Source organism: Pyxicephalus adspersus, chromosome Z, assembly GCF_032062135.1.
Source record: "Pyxicephalus adspersus chromosome Z, UCB_Pads_2.0, whole genome shotgun sequence".
In the NCBI taxonomy this organism is placed as follows: domain Eukaryota; kingdom Metazoa; phylum Chordata; class Amphibia; order Anura; family Pyxicephalidae; genus Pyxicephalus; species Pyxicephalus adspersus.
This window is the reverse complement of record NC_092871.1, coordinates 68,746,909-68,768,052: the sequence shown is the minus strand read 5'-3', so window position 1 is coordinate 68,768,052 and position 21,144 is coordinate 68,746,909. Positions and strand designations below refer to the sequence as shown.

At 36.0% G+C, this 21,144-nt stretch overlaps 1 protein-coding gene across 14 annotated transcripts in view; it reads left to right on the top strand.

The window, feature by feature from the left end:
- Window positions 1-21,144, top strand: part of DENND1A (DENN domain containing 1A) — a 651,854-nt gene that overhangs the window by 544,002 nt on the left and 86,708 nt on the right. For 9 of the 14 annotated variants that reach the window (XM_072430328.1, XM_072430340.1, XM_072430333.1 and 6 more), the window contains 4 exons: window positions 11,041-11,081; window positions 11,289-11,360; window positions 12,332-12,388; window positions 13,405-13,428. In XM_072430328.1, coding sequence (XP_072286429.1) covers window positions 11,041-11,081; window positions 11,289-11,360; window positions 12,332-12,388; window positions 13,405-13,428 — 194 coding nt within the window. The remainder of the gene's footprint in view (window positions 1-11,040; window positions 11,082-11,288; window positions 11,361-12,331; window positions 12,389-13,404; window positions 13,429-21,144) is intronic. The other 5 variants (XM_072430329.1, XM_072430331.1, XM_072430336.1 and 2 more) reach the window with 1 other exon arrangement.

The window sequence follows — 21,144 nt, the reverse complement described above, 5'->3', positions numbered from 1 at the left end:
GAGGGTTTGGATAAATGTACGGAACTTCCCATCTTACAAACAAACATTGGATTGTGCAGTACTAGTTGTACTGAAGAACAAAAAGATTTGGCAAACAGTGCTAGTAAATGCAGCAATGATTTAAAGAGCCTGAAGAGCATTATGACTTAGTTGTCATTGCTGAATCCTGGCTATGTTCTTGGAATGACTGGGCTGTCAATATTCCTGGGTATACTCTCTTTTGCAAAGACAGAGTCAAACGAAAGGGTGGTGGTGTCTGTCTGTATGTGAGAAGTGATCTGAAAGTGAATGTGAAAGAAGAAATTGCAGATGGAAGAAGCAATGAGGTTGAGGCATTATGGGTGGAGTTGAATGTGGGGATGCATAAAACACAATTATTGGAGTCTGCTATAGGCCCCCCAGTGCTAAGGAAGAAATAGAGAATCAACTACTTGCACAGATAGAAAAATCAGCAGAAAGTGGTTTAATCATGAGGGATTTCAACTACCCTGACATTGACTGGAGTAATGGCGCTTCAGGAACAGCAAAAGTGAGGAAATTTGTGAACTTAATACAAGATAATTTTATGGTACAGTTTATAGAAGCCCCAACTAGAAATGATACACTGGACCTAGTTCTTTCTAACAATGCAGAGCTTATAACAAATGTGCATATAAAAGAGAATCTGGGTAGCAGTGACCACATTATGATTCCATTTAATGTAAGTTGTAAACAGGAAGCAAAAACAGGAAAGATAAAAATATTTCATTTTAAGAGAGCAAATTTGCTATTAGGGGCGGCTCTCTGTGACTTGGACTGGGAAACAATATTATACTCAAAGAACACAGAACAGAAATGGGAATGTTTCAAGTCTGTTCTACAAAAGCAAACTGAAAAATATATTCCAATGGGTAATAAGTTTAAGAGACTAAAATTAAAACCTATGTGGCTCACAGCTGATGTTAAAAAAGCCATAAGGAACAAGAAAATTGCATTCCAAAAATATAAAAATGAAGGATTACCTTCATTGTTTAAAAACTAAAAAGAATATAACAAAAGATGTAAAAAGGAGATAAAATGTGCAAAACATAAAACTGGGAGACAGATTGCAAAGGAAAGTAAGGCAAACCTCTAAAAAAATTTTAAAATATAATAATAGCAAAATCAGATCTGAGCATGTAGGCCCCTTAAAGGATGTCTCTGGGTTGGTAACTGGGGATTAAGAAAAGGCGGATTTACTAAACACTTCTTTTTAGCTCTGTGTAAACAAAGGAAAATGGCAGAGCTCAAGTCCAAATTCATAATAGCAATGCCACTGCCTTTAATGAGTCACAATATCTCAAAATTGAGTGAGAAAGAGTTGGGCAAAATTAAGCTTGACAAAGCACCAGTACCCGATGGATTACATTTGTGTGTTCTTAAAGAGCTGAGCTTGGTTATTTCAAAGCCATTATTTCTAATTTTCAGAGACTCTTTACTCACTGGCATGGTACCGATGGATTGGCGTAAGGCCAATGTGGTTCCTATTTTCAAAAAGGGAGTAATGTCATTACCAAGTAACTACAGACCGGTTAGTTTAACATCCATAGTTAGAAAGGTCCTAGAGAGTTTGATAAAGAACCACATAGAAGAGTTTCTGCTAGAAAATAATATTATAAGTGATAGTTAGCATGGCTTCAAGAAAGACAGAAGTTGTCGAAAAAAATTTACTCTCTTTTTATGAAGAAGAAGGTAAACAGGTAGACAATGGAATAGCAGTTGATATAGTGTACTTGGACTTTGCTAAAACATTTGGCTCTGTACCCCACAAAGGTTATTATGCAAGTTGGGGTCATTAGGTTTAGAAAAGTCAATCTGTAAATGGATCAAGAACTGGCTTAAAAACCACATCCAAAGAGTTGAAAAAATATTGATTCATACTCTACATGGTCTAAGGTTATTAGTCGTGTACCCCAGGGTTCAGTGTTGGGATCTTTACTGTTTAACATCTTAATAAATTATATAGATTTTGGGATTAAAAGTACCATTTCTGTGTTTGCAGATGACACCAAACTATGTAATGGAATTAAGCCCATACAGGATGTCTATACAAGCAGACCTGGATGTACTGTTTGATTGGGCAACTGATAGATAAATGTAAAGTTATGCACTGGGGTGCTAACAACATGCATGCTTCATACTGTCTAGGGGGAATACATTTGGGGGAGTCAGAAAATGGAAAAGGATCTGGGGGTTCTGGTAGATCATAGACTTAATAACAGCATGCAATGCTAAGCTGCATTGTCTAAAGCCAGTAAAGTATTAAAAGAGGAATAGACTGCAGAGATGGAGACATAATCCTGCCCCTGTACAAAGCATCGGTCAGACCACATCTGGAATATACAGTGCAGTTTTGCGCACCAGTTCACAAAAAAGGACATTGTGGAATTAGAGAGAGAGCAGAGAACTAAACTAATAAATGGAATGGAAGAGCTCAGCTATGAGGAGAGATTAACTGAACTGAATCTATTCTTGAGATCTGTCCCTTGAGAAGAGACGTTTAAGGGGGGGTATGATCACCCTGTATAAATATATAAATGGTCCATATAGAGAACTCACTTCCCGATTATTCACTTTAAGATTGTTACAAAGAACAAGAGGGCACTCTTTGCGTCTGGAGGAAAAAAAGTTTAAGCTCTGAATAAGGAAGGGATTCTTCACTGTAAGGTCTGTGAAAATGTGCAATCGGCTCCCTCAAGAAGTAGTGTCAGCAACTACTATGGATTTAGGATAAAGCTGGATGCTTTTCTAGAGGCACAGAATATAACTGGGTATTAACAATTTAAAGTGAAGATAACAGACTGTTGACCCAGGGAACATCTGATTGCCTCATGGAGTCAGGAAGGATTTTTTTCCCCTTTTGAAGCAAATTGTACCAGGGTTTTTTTTTTGCCTTTCTCTGGACCAACTATGTCTTATAGGGTTTTATATCTGGAATGTGTTTATTTCCCTAGTGGTTGAACTTGATGGACTTATGTCTTTTTTCATCCTAACCTACTATGTAACTATGTAACATATATTCAATATTCAATAATTCAACAGTCAATATTCTGCAAAATTATCAAAGGTTGAAGTTAGATCCTAGCCAGGTTACATCCTTTTGAATCAATGAGAAGAAAAAAGAAAAGAGGTTTGTGGCTCACAACTTAGTTTAAAGAATTACCTGTGTATTAAGGTACATACCATGAAACCAATATACATGCAATTTAATACCCATTACCTGTTTCACATTACACAGGATATGGGTTACTTAAGTACCATACATACATGCTACTAGCAACAAAACATATCAATTCAGCAAAGCAAACAAACTATTGCAACATCATAATCATAAAATCAACATGATGAATAATATTTGTATAGGGTGCATACAGATGATTAAACACATTTGGGGTAATAGAAAACTTATATAATAATGGAGAAGTAATGTATAATAACTAATATTTATGAATAATAAAGATTTTTTGTTATATGTATAGGTAGTAAAGGGTTAATTGCTATAGGTATGCCAGGGAAAAATAACAATAAGACATTCCTTGAAAAAAAAATGGGGCAATTACCTGAACCCAGGATGAAATTGATGACCAGGAAGGAAACCAAGTGATAAAAATAATGTGATAATAAGATAACGCTGAATCAAAACATGCATAAGTGTAGAAAAAACTAATAGTAAGACATATGGTATGGCATTCTCCATGCCAAAAGCGCCCATCCACAAGCCCTTAAGAAGAGTATGCCATTTAGTCAATATCTCAGACTAAAAGGAAATTGCACCAACATACTAGACTTTAAACAGGCAGCTAAACTTCTACAGGAGAGACTCCTTTAAGAAGAATATTCCAAATGACTTCTCAAACAATCTTAAGAAAAGCTCTGAAACACCTAAGAGAGGATTTAAAACAGATCAACCCAATACTATCTCTCAAGCTCCAGTTAGACTCATCACTATCTTCAATGAAAACCATGAATTCCTCTATAAAGCTCCAACTAAAAACTGGCATATTCTACAGTCTGACCCTAGTGTCAGCAAGTTCATCAGCAATAGACCACTCATTTCATTTAGGAAATCCAGATCGATCAAAGATCATCTTGTATCAAGTCATTACCATGGAATTAGCCATGGCTCTGAACAAGACCAAGTCCAGGGCACTTTTAAATGTGGGAATTGCAAACAATGCAGATGGATTCCTTAGTAACTACCCTACCAAATGGGATGAATCACAGGCCAAACCACTATATTAATTGCAAAACAGCAGGAGTCCTATACATGATTACCTATATATGCGGCTCCTTTTACATAGGTAAGACTAAACGACCCTTCAAACAAAGAATATATGAACATATACACTCCATAGAACTAGGGAGAATCACGACACCGGTATGAATCAGAGAGGTGGAGACCTAGACAAGAGATTATTACAGTGTGAAACTAAATGGATAGGTAATTTAGGAGCCACCCAACCACCTGGCTCTAATGACACCTTCCGCTTCAAATCCTTTTTATAATCATAATATACTTGGTATTTCCAGAATTATAATTATTAATATACCTTTATCACATTATGCATATTTTATTTATAATAACTCATATACATTCATTACCAATTTTTCCTTTGATACATATATGTACCACAAGGTTTTGATACTTTTACTATATGTATCTGAAGAAGCCTATCTGTGGCGCAACGCGTCAGATTCCATACAGCTTATCCTGTGTAATGTGAAACAGGTAATGAGTATTAAATTGCATGTATATTGGTTTAATGATATGTACCTTAATACACAAGCTATTCTTTAAACTAAGTTGTGAGCCACAAACCTCTTTTCTTTTTTCTTCTTATTTATTCAATATTTGCCTTTTTAAGAGGTGGCTCAACCCTTTTGATATACTAGTAAGGGGAACTACCATTTTTTGCTAATCCTAGCCAAGAGTGTAAAATCCTTCTAAAATCATTTTAAATATCCAGATCTGCAGAAAGTTAAATGAACATAAAAGCACTCCCTTGTGAGGTGTGTACCTCAAGTATTATATCAACAGTGACATATCTAAAGGTAATAATTGTTAGGGAAATGGTTAATAAACGTTTTCTGGCACTGAAACGGAAATTTTTCGTAGTGTAATTCACAAAATTACACATTGAGTTACACATCTGCAGATAAAATGCTACTCCTTTGCATTGGTATAAAATAGTCTTTGATTCTTTTTATCCCCAAATAAAGTTAATTAAAACCAAATTGCCAAACCTTTTTTCTTTCACCCATTTCTGATCAAAATTTCAACACTGCATCTAGCAGTTACTGAAAGGATGGCTCATTAGCTTGCCATTGGTCATTACAAATTTGTAATGATCCTTACAAATAGAGGGCTTTTTTTGTTTATGGATACAGGCAATGTATAATGCTACAGCTACATACACACCCTTTAAAATTGTTGCGACTTCCGGTTCCGGCGTGAGTGAGTGAGTGCGTGAGTTGCCAGCATGTACTAGCGGCTCCCGCTCACCTCCAGGTATAGCATATACAAAGCCGGAGCTTCTTCACCTAACTTACCATTGCGGTTCTTCAGGTCACTGGTACCTGTATGGACCGGTTTCTGGAGCGCTCCTTAATTGCAAATAGACAGGATTCCAGGGGGAAAAAGGAAAAGCAGCAGGCCACACCTTTCAAGATGGCCACTGCTCCTACACCATCACGAGCATCAGGCACTGCTTCCTCTCAAGTAAGCCTCGCTGATCACACAGGATTTTTTTACCCTGCTAAGGTTGCTGATGCAGTGGCTGAATTGCTCAAACCTACACTGCAGGAGGCCATTGACAAAGCAGTTCACAAGGGCATTCAATCGTTGAAGAAAGATCTACGTGAACATTCCCAACGCCTAGAAGCAGCTGAACAGCGGATTACTCTGGTTGAGGATGATTTCTCCTCCACTAGAACCACTATTTCTGCGCTGGAAGCTAAAGCCCAAGCATTACACGACAAAATCGAAGACCTAGAAAATAGGTCACAACTCCCTGAGGTATGCACTACCATTATACCGCAACTACTGGGTCTTCAGATAGATTACAGAGTGGAATGTGCCCACAGATGGGGCCCCATTCGCAAAGAAGCCTCCAATCCCAGACCAGTTTTGGTGGCATTTTCTTACTATACTGATAGAAACCACATTCTTCAGGTTTTCTTCACCCAGCGTCATCTGCAGTTCGAGGGAGTTTCATTGCTCATATTTGCAGACTACTCTGCAGAAGTTTCACGTAAAAGGTGGCGCTTCCAGCAAGTATGCTCGATTTTATATCGCCACAAGTTGCGCTTTACACTAGCATACCCTGCTGTCCTTCACTTTACCCATGTTCAGGGACGCAAATACTCTTACTTCAGCTGAAGAAGCAGAAAGTCTTGTGCATACCCTACTTTCCGATACGGCATCTACCCTATCTGAAACATCATATAATTCCCCACCATGTTCTGCAACACATTCTTCAATCCCGGTTTACTCTCCTAAGCAGTCCAGGAATCTTGGAAGACCATCGACTAAGAAGATCCGTGATGCCCATCTGAATAATATCTAAGGCTAGATAAATTGGAAGAACTTTTATTCTGCCTTCAAGTGCGTTTTTTTTTTTCCTTGAATTTAACTTTCATGATTCCCATTGTATGAGGTGTGAGCCTGACCCCGGTGACCTTGCTATATTTTCTTTTAAATATGCAAGTGAGTTTGTCCACTTTTCTTTACTCCACGAGGAAAAAAGGAAAGTAATTTCTTCAAGTTGTTGGCCTTTTCCCTAATGTTTTCCTATTTTTCCCATGTTTGGATATTTTTTCAGTTCGGAACACTCACTTCACATGTCTTTACAGCCGCTATGTTCAAAATGCCAGCTTTGTCCGGATTGAACATCTTGTGTTATATATCGTTGTTATATTACTTATGTACAAGCTGTGCTGGTGTGCTTTAGTGATGCAATCTTTCCCACTGCCTGCCTTGCCTGTGCTACCAATACTGAATGGAAGGTTTATTTCCTGTATAAATTATTCCTGCTTATGTGTACAGTGCAGTTAATCTCATGGAATGTTAAAGGGTTGCGATCCCCCAATAAGCGCATGTCTGTTTTACATCTTTAAAAAGATTAAAGGCAGACATCGTGTTATAACAGGAAACTCATTTAGGCAGTAATGATTTCCACAGAATGAAAAAGTTATGGGTAGGAGAAGTATATGGTTCCTCTTCCGATGACCGAAAGGCAGGGGTGATGAATTTATTTCATAAATCTTTCCAAGGCAAGGTTTAAAACTACAAAATGACTCTGAATGGCGTATTTAAAAATATTCCTACAACTTTATGACCATAAAGGATAGATACTGTTGTTCGGTCGCTGGTGCTGGCCGCCATGCACCTCACTCGGTGCTATCTGATTTTGCCAATGCTATGCATCTGAATGTTGTTTGGCGACAGCCCCACCCACTAGAACGTCAGTATACATTTGTCTCTGAAGTTCATCTGTCACAAGCGCGTCTAGACTATTTATTTTGTACAGATGCTAAAATGTATAAGACCGAGTCACCTGAGATACACACTAGGGTGATCTCAGACCATTCTCCCATTTCAATTGTTATCAGAGATCAATACCCTAAAGGTGAATATGTTCCCTGGTGCTTCCCTTCCTGTTTGACCAAGGACCTTGAATTCAAAAATGCTTTAACTATTGCATGGTTTGAGTATGTCCAACATAATAGCACTCATAGAAATGATCCTGTCCTGGGAGGCGGGTAAAGCTTATTTGAGGGGTAGAGTAATTTCATTTATAGTAAAGAGAAAAAAGCCACTTTATCCCATTTCCTAGCAGCACAACAAGAGCTCAGAACAGCACAAAAGGAATAACCCCACCCTGGATATTAAACAAATGTGGTATGCCGCCAAACGTAAATTTGACTCCTGGCTTTTCCAATACGAATAATTAAAGTGCAAGTATAAATCATTAGAGTACAACAAATATGGCAATAAATCGGGCAAAATGTTGGCCAACCTAGTCCATGTTGTTTACAAACCAACCCATATTCCCAAACTATATACTCCCACATGAGATGTGGTTGCCTCCCCTAAGGAGGTGAACCACTATTTAGCACAATATTTTTTAACTCTGTTTTCCTCTCCATTAGCAGATGTACAGTGCCGGGGCGGCCTTCCTTTTCGGAAGTTGAATTACCCCAATTACAACAGAATGACATAAATGCACCTATCACTTCGGCTCAAATTTAGTTGACCATCTCAAATTTAAAAAACTGAAAATCTCCAGGCCCAGGTGGGTTCACTGACAGATTTTTTAGGATGTTAAAAGATGAGCTGGTAGATGATTTAAGTGCAATATATACTAATGTGTGGGAACTAGGAATTTACTTAAGTTCCTGTCAAGAAGCTTACATTATGCTTCTTTTGAAAAAGGATAAAGACCCATCTGATCTAGACTCCTGCCGGACAATTTCATTAGTGCATATAGATGCGAAAATATTCTTGCTGACAGATTCGCCAAATTATTATTACCTTCCCTTATTTCTCCCTCTCAAGTGGGCTTTGTCCAGGGTAGAGCGGCGGTGGCAAATATTAGAAAAGTATTGGTAGCATTGGAAATTGCAAAACATCAGTCTGATCTTGATTTAGCTATTATTGTGATTGATGCACACAAAGCCTTTGATACTGTGAATATACCATGGCTTTTCACAGTGCTTGAACACGTTGGATTTCAGGGCTCCTTTTTTAAATTGTTGGAAGCTATGTATTCATACCCAATAGCCAGAATACAGACGCCTTGATTTTTATTTAATTCTATTGCTCTTCATAGAGGGACTAGGCAGGGGTGTCCTTTATCTTCTCTCCATTTCAACCTTGCTCTGGAACCGTTGGTTCGCCACCTGGATAGTACTCCCTCATTGCATGGTATACCAGTACAGAGCAGTGAATAAAGGACCGCGTTTTTTGCGGATGATATCCTGATATTTACTTCTAACCCTCAAGTTGATAATAATACCATTCAAAATCTGTTCACCAGATTTGAGGGTTTTTCTGGTTTAAAAATTAATTTTATTAAAAGTGAAATTTTATCCCCAGCCCGGTCTGCTACAGTTGCAGAAAGTTGGAGGGCTCATGTTCCATTTAAAGTGGAAATGGATTCTATACTTTTTTTGTGGCTTCGTATTGGCTGTCTACCATCCTCATTATATAAATTGAATTATCCACCCTTGATAACTGTAATACAAAAAGAATTGAGAATGTGGGAGAACTTACCCCTTTCATTTTTGGGCCATTGCCATTTAATTAGGATGATGTCATTTTTTAAACTGCTTTACCCCATGCAGACATTGCCTCTCTTACTGTCCCACACTGATGTTATTGCTCTTAATAAGACTTTTCAAAATTCTTGTGGAATGGCAAACCCCCGAGAATATCTTTGACAAAATTATATTTGCCCAAGTGTGAAGGTGGTGTGGGATTTCCCAAGATCAGACTATACAACTTGGCTAGTTTGGCCAGACATGTCGTTGACTGGCTTGGAGGCACGTCTTATTGCTCTAATATACACTTAGAGAGTGCAATGGCACATCATAATATTTATTTAGGTACACAGTGGTTACCTGGAAGGAAATCAGACAGAGATTTAAAGTGCCAATTCATTTATCCCAATATCTACCTATCTGTGGTAACCCCATGTTTCCCCAGGCTCAAAAGCATGCAGCTTTTGCTGTTTGGAAGCAAAATGGACTAGTGCGGTGCAGTGATCCATTCCATCCTGAGGATCATACAAAAATCTCCTTACCTGAACTGCGGATTAAGTATGCTATTACGCAATGGGCATTTCACCCGCTGTATTACAATCAGCTCATGACCTATCTCAGTTCATTAGTACCTAACTATGCAGAAACATTTCGACCCAATGGTTTTGCTAAAATTCTTTTACTATCTCCTCCGAATATTTCAAATATATACGCCTCTGTTACCTACCTTTACAGGGCCATTATGGGTCTCTAATGTGAAAATATGTCAAAAAGATTTTCCAGACTAAGATATAGTAGAACATGCTATACAAGGTTATCAAATGGTTAGGAAGTGTATGGTCAATGACACTCCATAGGGCTTACAAGGTTTTTTAACCCTCCACAAATGTACCACAAACTAGAATAGGGCATCTTTAATGTCCTAAGTGTAACTGTACCAGTGCTTCTTTATCTCATCATTTATGTTTGTCTAAATATTACTGTATTTTGGCACCAAATACTGTTGTTAATATCTAATGTAACCGGTCATACTATTCCGAACAATACTTCCCTGCTGCTGTTTGGATCCTGGGATGGAACAGTATCAGATAACATATCTCACTCAGACAAGTGATTATGCATAGCTGGATTCAATCCCAAACGCCTGGTATTAAACAAGTTATCTCTTCCCTGAAGATCGTATTTTATCGAGAGATTCTAGTTGCTCAAATACAAGGAGATGACTCTATAACTAACTTTTTGCAGCATTGGTACAAATTTTTGACTTATGCCTTTGCAGACTCTGATAGAAGTTCAATCCTTGACTCTTTTAAATATTCGACATGGTACATAACCAATATTTCTGGCTAATCTACAAAAACTTTTTGTTTTCAGATAAGATAATGTGAGTGTTCCCCTTCTTTCCCTTATGATGTTTCCCCCTTTGGTTGTTTTTTCTTTATTTTCTAATATTTGTTGGTTGTGTGTGTTTGCCATGGCAGATTGCTAAACAACCAATCAGGGACAACAGCTGTCATTTCCTACTTGCCCACTCAATAGAACTGAACAGCACTGTGTATTCAGCATTTGTGTGCTCTAATGCCCCTGGAAATAATCACAAAGGAATGTTTCTAGCAACAGAAATTAACACTATGATTCACTGATTATCATAGTTGACAAAAAGTATCCCAAAAAATCTTTGTTTCTTTGTTTTCATGCAAGCAAGATATGTCACAGTATTTTATTTACTATATTTCAACATTTTTCTTGTTTCCTATACAGGAAGTGACAAGCTGTACCACCAGTGGCTGTCAACGGTAAAGGTGAGAGGCATAATGCTATCTGGTTAGTCTTTAGGTATATTCTGCCTATCTACCTATTTAAATTTCACATTTTTGGGGGTTGTAAGAAAGTATATGATCTGGTCATGATATCTGGTCATGAAGTGAATGCTTCACTTGCTTGGCCCTAGAATTTTATATAAAAGATGGAAGAGTTTGTGTCTGATGTCCGTTCATTATTTATTACAGAAAGGAAGTGGAGCCTTTATTAACACAATGAAGACCAGAGCCAATCCAGCTATGAAAACAGTCTACAAATTTGTAGGTTTCACTTTTCCTTCATAGTTTTTTTTTTGCATGAAGACAAGGTCAGCAATAATAAAAAAGTAGATGAATAACTGTCAAACTGAGTTTTTATTCTCTTGTTTTGTCACTGTTGATTCTATTGATCCCATTAAATATTTAGCATAGACGAAGGTCTCTGTTCAAAAATAAGCATCACATTTGTTCAAAATGAAGGGCTTGTTAAATCTGTGACTTGCAAATTAATAAATAAAAAAGTAAAAATAGAGTGTAGTTAAGTTAAATGATGAACACTATGTTATGTTTCATTTAGTTTTTGTTTTATTTTTGTTTGCAAAATGTTTTATCTAGAATTGAAAATAGAGATAATGCTGTATTTTGTTTAGCTTTTTTGAAAACATACATTTGAAAGCTATAATATTACAGCTCTATTTACCTATATTATGAAAACAAATTGTTGCTTTTTTCGATTTATTTTGTTTTGTTTAATGTGAACTAAGGACACTATGGGCAACATTTATGAAACAGGGTTATGATCTTACCCTCCTCTTACCACTGCTTAACAAAAATATGTTTATTAAACACATTGGTGTACAATCCTGCAGGGCTATACCTGTATTATAGTAAAAATGTTCCTGAAACACCTCAAACAAGCATGCAGCTGTCTATGTAAGTTTAATGACAATTAGCTGAACCCCTTAGCTGCATACTCTTTTTCTGTCAGGGATTTAGACCGTATTAAAGGCTAAAAATCAAAACTCCAACCAGGCAAGCTGTATTATTTAGAACAAGGTCTCTAAAATGGCTTGCGGAGTCATCATTTGCTTGCAGAGGATAGGTAAATAACAGAATTTATGTAGAAATTAGGTGATTTTAATGTCCTATAATGCACTTCCTAGTTATAAAGTATATATTTTTTTTTCTTTACTTTAAAAGGGAACTTGTTCTGTTGCACTTTAAAATAATAATTCATCGTTTGTGTTATACAGGCTAAAGACCATGCAAGGATGGGAATTAAAGAAGTGAAAAACCGTCTAAAACAAAAGGTATTGCTCCTTGTGCCAGATACAACATGGAACAACTACCATGTTTATTATATGTGTGTTGTATAATATATATATATATATATATATATATATATATATATGTGTGTTTTAGGAAAACACGTTTTTAGTATAAATCCAACCACAGCATTTTATACTCTACTTCATGTACAAATAGATAGTTTTGAGATACTGAATGTAATGGGCCTGATTTATTAAAGCTCTCTAAGACTGGAGAAGATAGACTGCCATGGGTGAGCCAGAGGGATCCAGCAAACCTGGAATGGATTTCTTCAAACTCATTTTCTACTAATTGGCAAATGTTTTCTATCCTGGACGAGATCCTTTACAAATTTGCTGGATCACCCAGGCTCACCCATATCCTATCACCCTATCTTCTCCAGCCTTGGAGAGCTTCTGTCCTGGTGCATTGTACTATCAATTGCTTTGTGTTAAGTCATACACATATTTCTGCACTGAAAACTGCAGTTTGAATTACAAATACAAAAATATCATCTTGCTCATTTATGTATTTCTAAAAATTAACAGAAACTAAAAAAATATATATCAATAGATTACCAACTAGAAGCAATAAACAAACAGTATTTTTTTTGCAAAGTGAAAACTAGGTAATGCTAAAGCTACGCTCTGGATAGTTATAGATTAAACAAACTACTGCAGTGATATAAAAATAAATAAATCATTAAATATAAATTTTATTGTATTCCTTCACAGATTCTTTGCTATGATCCAAATTTGTGATAATTTTTTACCTATGTGAACTTAGTAGAAGTGAATGCAGACCCAAATAAAAGACAAAAAAACTGCACAGACATCAAATACCCCTTTTACAGTACATCTCTGACCATGCTCCAATATTAAAGGACTGCCATAGAAAAAGTGTCATATACTGTTTATATATGAGTTTATAAACAAAAGCAGAGGAGCTTTTAGCTGCCTACTCGAACATCATCCCCTATTCTTGTTTGGTGATTGACCTATCAAAATTTGTATCCTAGGAAACCGCAGATGCCATAAATGCCGTATGTATATTTGTTCCTGTCTTTGTGTTTACAGTTGTCCAGTTATTTGTCTTTAGTTGGTATTCAGTTTGTAGTTTTAACAGCTAACACATTTTCTCATTTGTTCCCACTCTTTACTTGTCTGTATTGTATTGGCATTGTGTGACAAGATATTTCAATAGGTTATAATAAATCATAATTCATTACAGTAGTTCATTTCTATAGGATATATATTGATATTCTAAAATAATTCTTAGGTTGTAATGGAAATGTGTGTAATGGCATACAAAAATATATGGAAGAAGTTGGTTTGTAAAAATGTATTAAAATAAATTAGTAAAGCTGTTGGGGACTCAAATCTTGGGGCACTTGGCAGATAGTATTCATGTCTGTCCCTAACACTGGAGTGATCGGGAGACCAAAAAATCTTCTCTCAAGAAAATCTCCCCTATGGAAGAATAAAGCATGATCTATGGAGAAATTTGTTTTTTCCAAAGTTACAAAGTATTTTGATGGTATGCCAAAGCTATCAATTCATGGTTGTTTAATGAATTTTAAACCCAAGAACATAAATTTCATATATTGCAGTTTACCTGTCCTTAAGTATTTTTTTCTTTTATTTTTACCTGATGATCCTGCCAGTAACACACTTCCTGTCTTAGGATAGGTATAGTCCACAGAGATAGCAAGAAAAAATAGGTGTTGTGATTAATCAAAATTTCTTAGCTGATTTTTAGTTAGATGCATCAACATAAACATACTTACTCTACCTAATTTATTTATCCCTTATGCTGGTAAGACTGGGGGTTAAGTGAAGGACAAATAATATAGGCACCGGAAAAAATATAAAATAATTAATTTGTAAAATACTTCTGTTTTTAGGTTTTCCTATTTTGATTGTTGGTTGTTATTTTCTCCCTGGCTGTCGGTTATTTGTGGCTAAACTGCACAAATGCATTCTTTAACAGTGGTTTAAATGCCACTCGCTGTGTGTTGACGCCCTAGTTCTTTAAATGCCATGAATTCTCTTTCTAACTTTCTGTTATTTGGAATTTTGAGAGGGCATAGAGCAAAAGCGATTTTCTATCCCTAACACTGTACTACTGGACCTATTTCTTTACATGACCTTACCAAAGATCATGACCTTCTACCGATTTGCAATTCAAACGTAAATCAAAAGCGGAAAAGAGAGTAAAGCAGAATGTTGATGATGTATTAAAGGTCAGAAATGGTACGATGTCTTGTCGTGTCTTGTGCGCAGAATATATTTCTCATATTCCCCTTATGTATAGAACCTTAGTATAGAAGCTTGAAAAGGAGAGCTGGGTAAAGGCCAGGTTTATTATACATTTAGCCAATAAATTTCAATTCTTACAAAAATAATTTATGTACCCTAACATCTTAAACCAGGGGGGAACTGTATTTCTAATTTCAGGGGCAGTTTAATTATTTGTGGTAATAAAAAGTTTTTTTTTATTAAAGGTTACATGTCCCATCCATTGTCAAATGGGCCTAATTTCATTTTTGCACATAGCTATTTTTTTATTTTCTAATGAAAGTTAATGAAGGTTTTCCAGGTCCACTTTTTTATGTTAGCAGTGCGTATGCAGATACCAACATATTAGGACATGGAAAAATATCTCTCAGTGCTCAATATGTCTGAACAGCATCTCTCAATCTGATTTATTGATTCTGATTCAGCTGAATATCTATATGCTAAAAAGGTATCTGTCAATGTTAAGAATGTCATATCTGTTTGTATAAATGTGACACTAGTAGCACTTTCGCTGTACAGACACTTATGAGAACTGCCAAGTGTGTGACTGTCAACTCTGCAAATATAGGAATGCACCTGGGAAACTAATTTTATTCTGCTCCATAATAGCAAAAATCTACCTTTTCTATACTATGGGATAAATAGGGTGCAGGAACCAAAACATTTCAATCCAATCCTTTTTTTAGCTAGACCAGAACCTTTGAAGATTTGTCAATATAGTTAAAATTCCTTTATACTTTCTTTAAGTTTAGGTAGCCCCTAACACTTAACTTCTTTTGTTCTGTTATATATACCATTTTAGGGGTGTCAAACTGTGGCCCACAGGCCAAATCTGGCCCGGCATGTCCTTTTTTTTGGCCCCCAAAAGAATTCCTAATTTGAATTGCAGCTGGCCCACCGCTACAGCAATTCGTAGTAACAGCGGGCCAGCTGCAATTCATATTAAGCTGCTGTTCTTTAGACGCCAGTACAATGCCGCTACTACAATTCCTGGCATCACTCGTGTATCTAGACCAGCGGCCTCTCTGCCTATGCGTGTCCCCGCATTTTATAGATGCTGGGAATTGTAGTAGCAACATCACTCATATCTATTGAACAGGAGCCTATGCGTGGACCCCACGGAGTTTATACTGACAGGTAAGGTCAATAATCAGGAATTATCAAGATCATTATTATCAGGAATTATCATAGAGCTATTGCTATATGAATTGTTTTACTGTGCCAGAGAATGCTATATGTAACCAAATGAATGCAGGAATTCATTTGGTTTCACATTGCATTTTCTGGCAAAGTAATACAATTATTCTCAATAAGAAGAAACAAGAACACAATGGAAGAACATACAGTAATATGCAGTGGGTTAATCTAAAAAATTTAGATCAAGCTACTGCATATTACTGCATGCTCTTTTTATGTGTTCTTGTTTTTTTCTTATTGAGAATAATTGTTTTTTCAATAAATTTCAAGTTTTTCCCATAACTTGGTCTAAGTTTTTAATTTTGGCCCTCTGTGTATTTGAGTTTGACACTCCTGCCATATTTAATTAATACATAGTTGATATGACTGGCTTTTTTTATTTTCTTGGCTTTGTTTTTCTAATAGCATGTATTTCATAGAGCTTTTTACATGGGTATTTTATGCAATTACAAACTCCTAACTGATCATAGAATTCATTTTATTTGGTAACAATAAAAAATATTAAACATCTAAAAAGTACAGAAAGTCTGTGTCGGTTATCAGTTTTTACAATAAGGCATTCCTAACATTACTGCTTAACACAACCAACTATTTAATATATGTGACATGAGCTTAGTTTCTACCTTTTCAAAATCATCATGAAACTTTCATTTTATATAGTATATGACCAAAGAACTTCTAGCAGTATACATCAGGTGGCATAGCGCCCCTAACATTGACCACCAACATGGAGATGGAATATTCCCCCATTGGTATTGGGAGCATATCTGCCCCCAAATGTTTTCCCTGCCATATGTGATCATCAGAGGAGGACAGATATTAGGGTAGTTGTATGCTCCTAGTCCTTAAGCTTAAGTTCCTTAAACTGACATCCTTTAAAGATGGTTGTAATTTTGATTTATGATAAAAAAAATGCATTGAGAAAAAGAACTATCCTAGTCTCACCAGAAGAACACTTACTATTCTGAACTAGTAAAAACAACAAAGGACATGTTATTATAAATAGTAGTTGCCGTGTTATAATACATGTTTGCATTTTATGTCTGTGTGATTCTGTTTTTATTGGGATTTTTTATTTTTAAGTATAAATAAAAAAAAATTTATGGTCATTAAGGAAGCATATACTCTTTGAAATAAATAATTTTTAAAATATACCTTTGAAATAATGTTGTTGTATCTGTTTAATAGATGCAAACAGATACCTCTTTATCCAGCTGGAAATCCTGTGAAATCTTACCTCAATCCGTTTTCTCTCAATCTACATCTCATCTTCCCCAATGCTGAGGAGGTGATGGGGAGGTTCTCTGTAATCCTTTTGTTCTTCCTGTTATAGGATAACAACTCTATCACCCTATAGATACAGCTCATGGAGTGCTGTCATCATAAAGTGTGTTACTGTTAAAAACAAATAAACTACAAATAAGCATAAGAAGGACAGATGCAGCCACAAGGAGATGGATACACTAAAATCATCTATGTTTTTTTTTTGTTTTTTTTGGCTGAATAGCATTTTATTCTTGTCAGAAAAAAATAAATGCGTTCTGATAGAAAAAGTTTGAAATATTAAAATACCAATTGGTTAATATGATTCTGTCTGTTTAGCAGAGCCCAAGATATTTGCCCTGAACAATTATTAGTGAAAAAGTATAAGACCTCTTGTGAATAATATTTAATATATTAAAGTGTTTAGTAGAACTAAGCAGTGCATTAAAGATGCAAAGGTGAGTGGCAAAAGGTTGTGTAGAGCTGAGCAGTACAAGGCTGGGTGCCACTGTGCAATGAAGAGATTTGACTGAATCACTGAGGGCCCTATGTACTCCTTTCATGAAGTTTTCATTAAGGTAGGCTCAGGCAATGTATTAGTTATATTCTGTGTAATGGAAAGCATTTGTGTTAAAAAAGTTTGTTTTTCAAAAACTTTCACTAGTGACTTTGCAATTAAAGCATATTATCTGGGAACAAGAACTGTAATATTTGCCTACTGTGTATGTGCTGTGAATTGGCTCATGTCCTATTGAGTGCAATGTTGCCACATTCAGCATTCAACACGCCAAGCCTAGCACGTGGGGGTCCTCTAAAGTTTTGCTAGGAATAGGGGCTTGTTGATCAGTTATGTCCATCCCACAACATATTTTATTTGCTCCAAGGTGATTATAGTTAAAAAAAGAAAATGCAGCTAATGCATTGACATGTGATGATTATTGGAATCATATGTGTATTTTGTATCTACTTGGGTACCATTTAACAATATTGGTGGATGTTGGTCAAATATTCCTTTCTTATATGAGGTACAGCAAAATATTTTTATCATAAAATAGTTAAAGTTTAGCTAAGCAGCTACTAATCCTTCCCCACACTCATTCATTTAGATTACAAAACACATGTAGTGCTACATAGTCCTGCAATATGCATATGCAAATGAAAAACCATTTGTATGAATGTTTGTATGTAGTTCATTATTCATAGTTATTTTAAAATCCCTTTTTGCATTCTGGTAATCCCCTCTTTGCTGGTAAATGTTAGCTTTCAAAAGACTAATGTAATAATCATGGGTGGAATTTCTTGGTGAGAGAAGGATTTATATATTTTCTTGAAATATGGCTTGGCTTATAAATGTTTTCATCTAACTTTTATCCAGCATGTACATATGTTTCAAATTTTGTGAAATTTGTGAATAAACTTTTAGTTATGATTCACACATTTTTTTTTATTAAAACCACTGTGAAACAATATGTGAATGTTGTTTAAATGTTGGATGTATTTTTCATTGAACTCTATAGAAGTATTAGCACAGTCTTTATAAAAAAAATATGGTCAACGGAATTGTAACATTTTATGTAAGGAAAAAAATATTACTTCAGTTAAGATATAACTGTAAAAGGAAAACAAGTGGCTCTAAACACATTACAATTCTTTATTTTTTATTGTAATGTGCAAATCATTTATTTAAATTAGAAAAGCCATTAGAAAGTTTACAGACTGGGTTTTCATCAGATGTGATCTTACATCGTGGCAAAAAATTTAGCATCTATATAGCTACACTCTGTGTTGCCTTATAATCTGCCCTGCCAGACAATTGACAGCTGGACACCTCCTGATTGTTTTCCTCTCCCTATTGAACTAGCAGCACTATGTTTTACTAGCCCATATTTAGATAACTCTATATAGATGACAACCTACATATTAATCTATTTTGAGCAGCATGCAAGGTTGCATACTGCACAGTGAGTGTGAGTTTCATCAAACGTTCACTCCTATTTAAAATCCATTCACCTGAAAGATTTACTTGCTGTCGATGATTGGTAAAGTCTAAATAACTGCTTTAAAAATAAAAAAGACTTATGTAATTCTGTTCATTGACCAAGTCATGGATGCCTGCACAATCTACAACATTGGTAGGCATAGTGACGTTTGTGTTTAGTTCTTAAAGGTGCGTACACACTTCCAATTTTTATCGTTCCAATCGAACGACGAACGATCGATTGGGCAAAAAATCGTTCGTAAAAAAGTAACCAACGACGCCGACGAACGAGGAAAATTGTTGGAAACGAACGACCGGACCGGCGGATCGGATTGGGCGACGATCGTTGAACATCGTTCGTGTGTACGGTCGTTCGTTGATCGTCCATGTTCAGAGCATGTGTGATGAACGAACGTCCGTTCACTTTCCTGTCGCGCACATAGTTCCTCTATCGCTTAAACGATCGTATCTTTTGTGTGTACAATATCTACGAACGATCGTGTCGTTACCTCTATGTGCAGGATCGGTGCTATACGATCGTTCATCTATATCGTGCAGGAACGTTCGTCGTTCGTTTTCCAACGATAATAATTGGAAGTGTGTACGTAGCTTAAGAGCCTCAAGTTGACTAGCCTTTTGTAAAAATAAAGTAATATTATGAAATATACTTCTTTACACAGACCTAAACATTATATCTAAAATCATAGTCAACCATATTAAATCTAGTTATTCCCAGGAGTAATATATTCCCGTACTGAAATCATAAAATTCTAATCGAGTGCAGAGAAAGTGTTTATTTGCATAGCCCGACCCCGACATTGTTTGCCTACAGGTTTACCATTTTATCTGGCAATGGTTCCTATACTGATAACACAATGCTAGTTGATAACACCTTTTTAGAACCATTGCCAATGCTTCAGAAACCAGGTATACATGGCCTCTATTGCAATTCTTGCTTTATTTAGGCCACTGGAGACAACTTGTTAGACATTGTAGGTGCTCTCCAGCTTGAAAAACTTAAAAGTTGTGGAATTAGTTAATTTACGCTTGCAAATATTTACCCCGGAAATTAAATTTTTTCGTTTATTACACTAATGAGGCAATTGCCACGTACAGGTATTTTTTCACTTCTCACAGAGGTCATTGGACATTCATTGTTCTGTTCATGATGACCCTGGACAGAATAGGCATTTGTCCAGAGTCAACATCCACTTTCTAGATCAAGATGCTGGTTTAGAAGTGGCACAATCTAGCAAATACTGGTTCATGTTTAGTTCCTTCATATGCTCAAGAATGTCAGATTCATATAATTCCCTGCTGCAAATGTGTGAGAGCAGGATTTGCAAGTGCTGCCTCCTACCTGCATCAGACTGATGCCTATCCACTTTGGACTTAAATACTCAATACAAAACCATCTTAGTGACAAGTTAAGATATGTTGTTTCCAATAAGCCATGCTCACACTAATACAGTGCATTGATGTGCACTGAGTGAAAATAGAGCATGCTGCATTTAAATCGGCACAAAATGCTATAATGCTCTACAATGCATCACACCATGCAGTACTGCATTTAGGAAAACAAATCAAGTATTTTGGTTTAGGAATATGTGTCACTAATCACAGCCCATGTGGTGTGAATCCAGCTTAAGCAAAGTCACTGGACAGGAATTTAAGGACTCCTTTTTTAATGATAAAAGGTGCAGCTTCTTTGAAAATTACACTGTTGCTGCATATTGTGATGGGTCATGAATTTATTCATGTAGACTTCTAAAGTTACTGAAAGATCTTCTATGATTATCTAATTATTTATTTACAAGGTAGTCTTTTTAAATTTTTATTTAAATGTAGATTCCATAATGCTAACTATTCAATTAAAATTAGCACATTTTTCTGTATCACATTGGAATGTTGCCACTGGTCTTAAATGGTGATCCTTGCAAAAACATAATTTATGGTACAAACTCTTGCAATGTTTTTTTATTTTTATATTTTTTTAATATGAGATGAAAGGACCCAGCATACA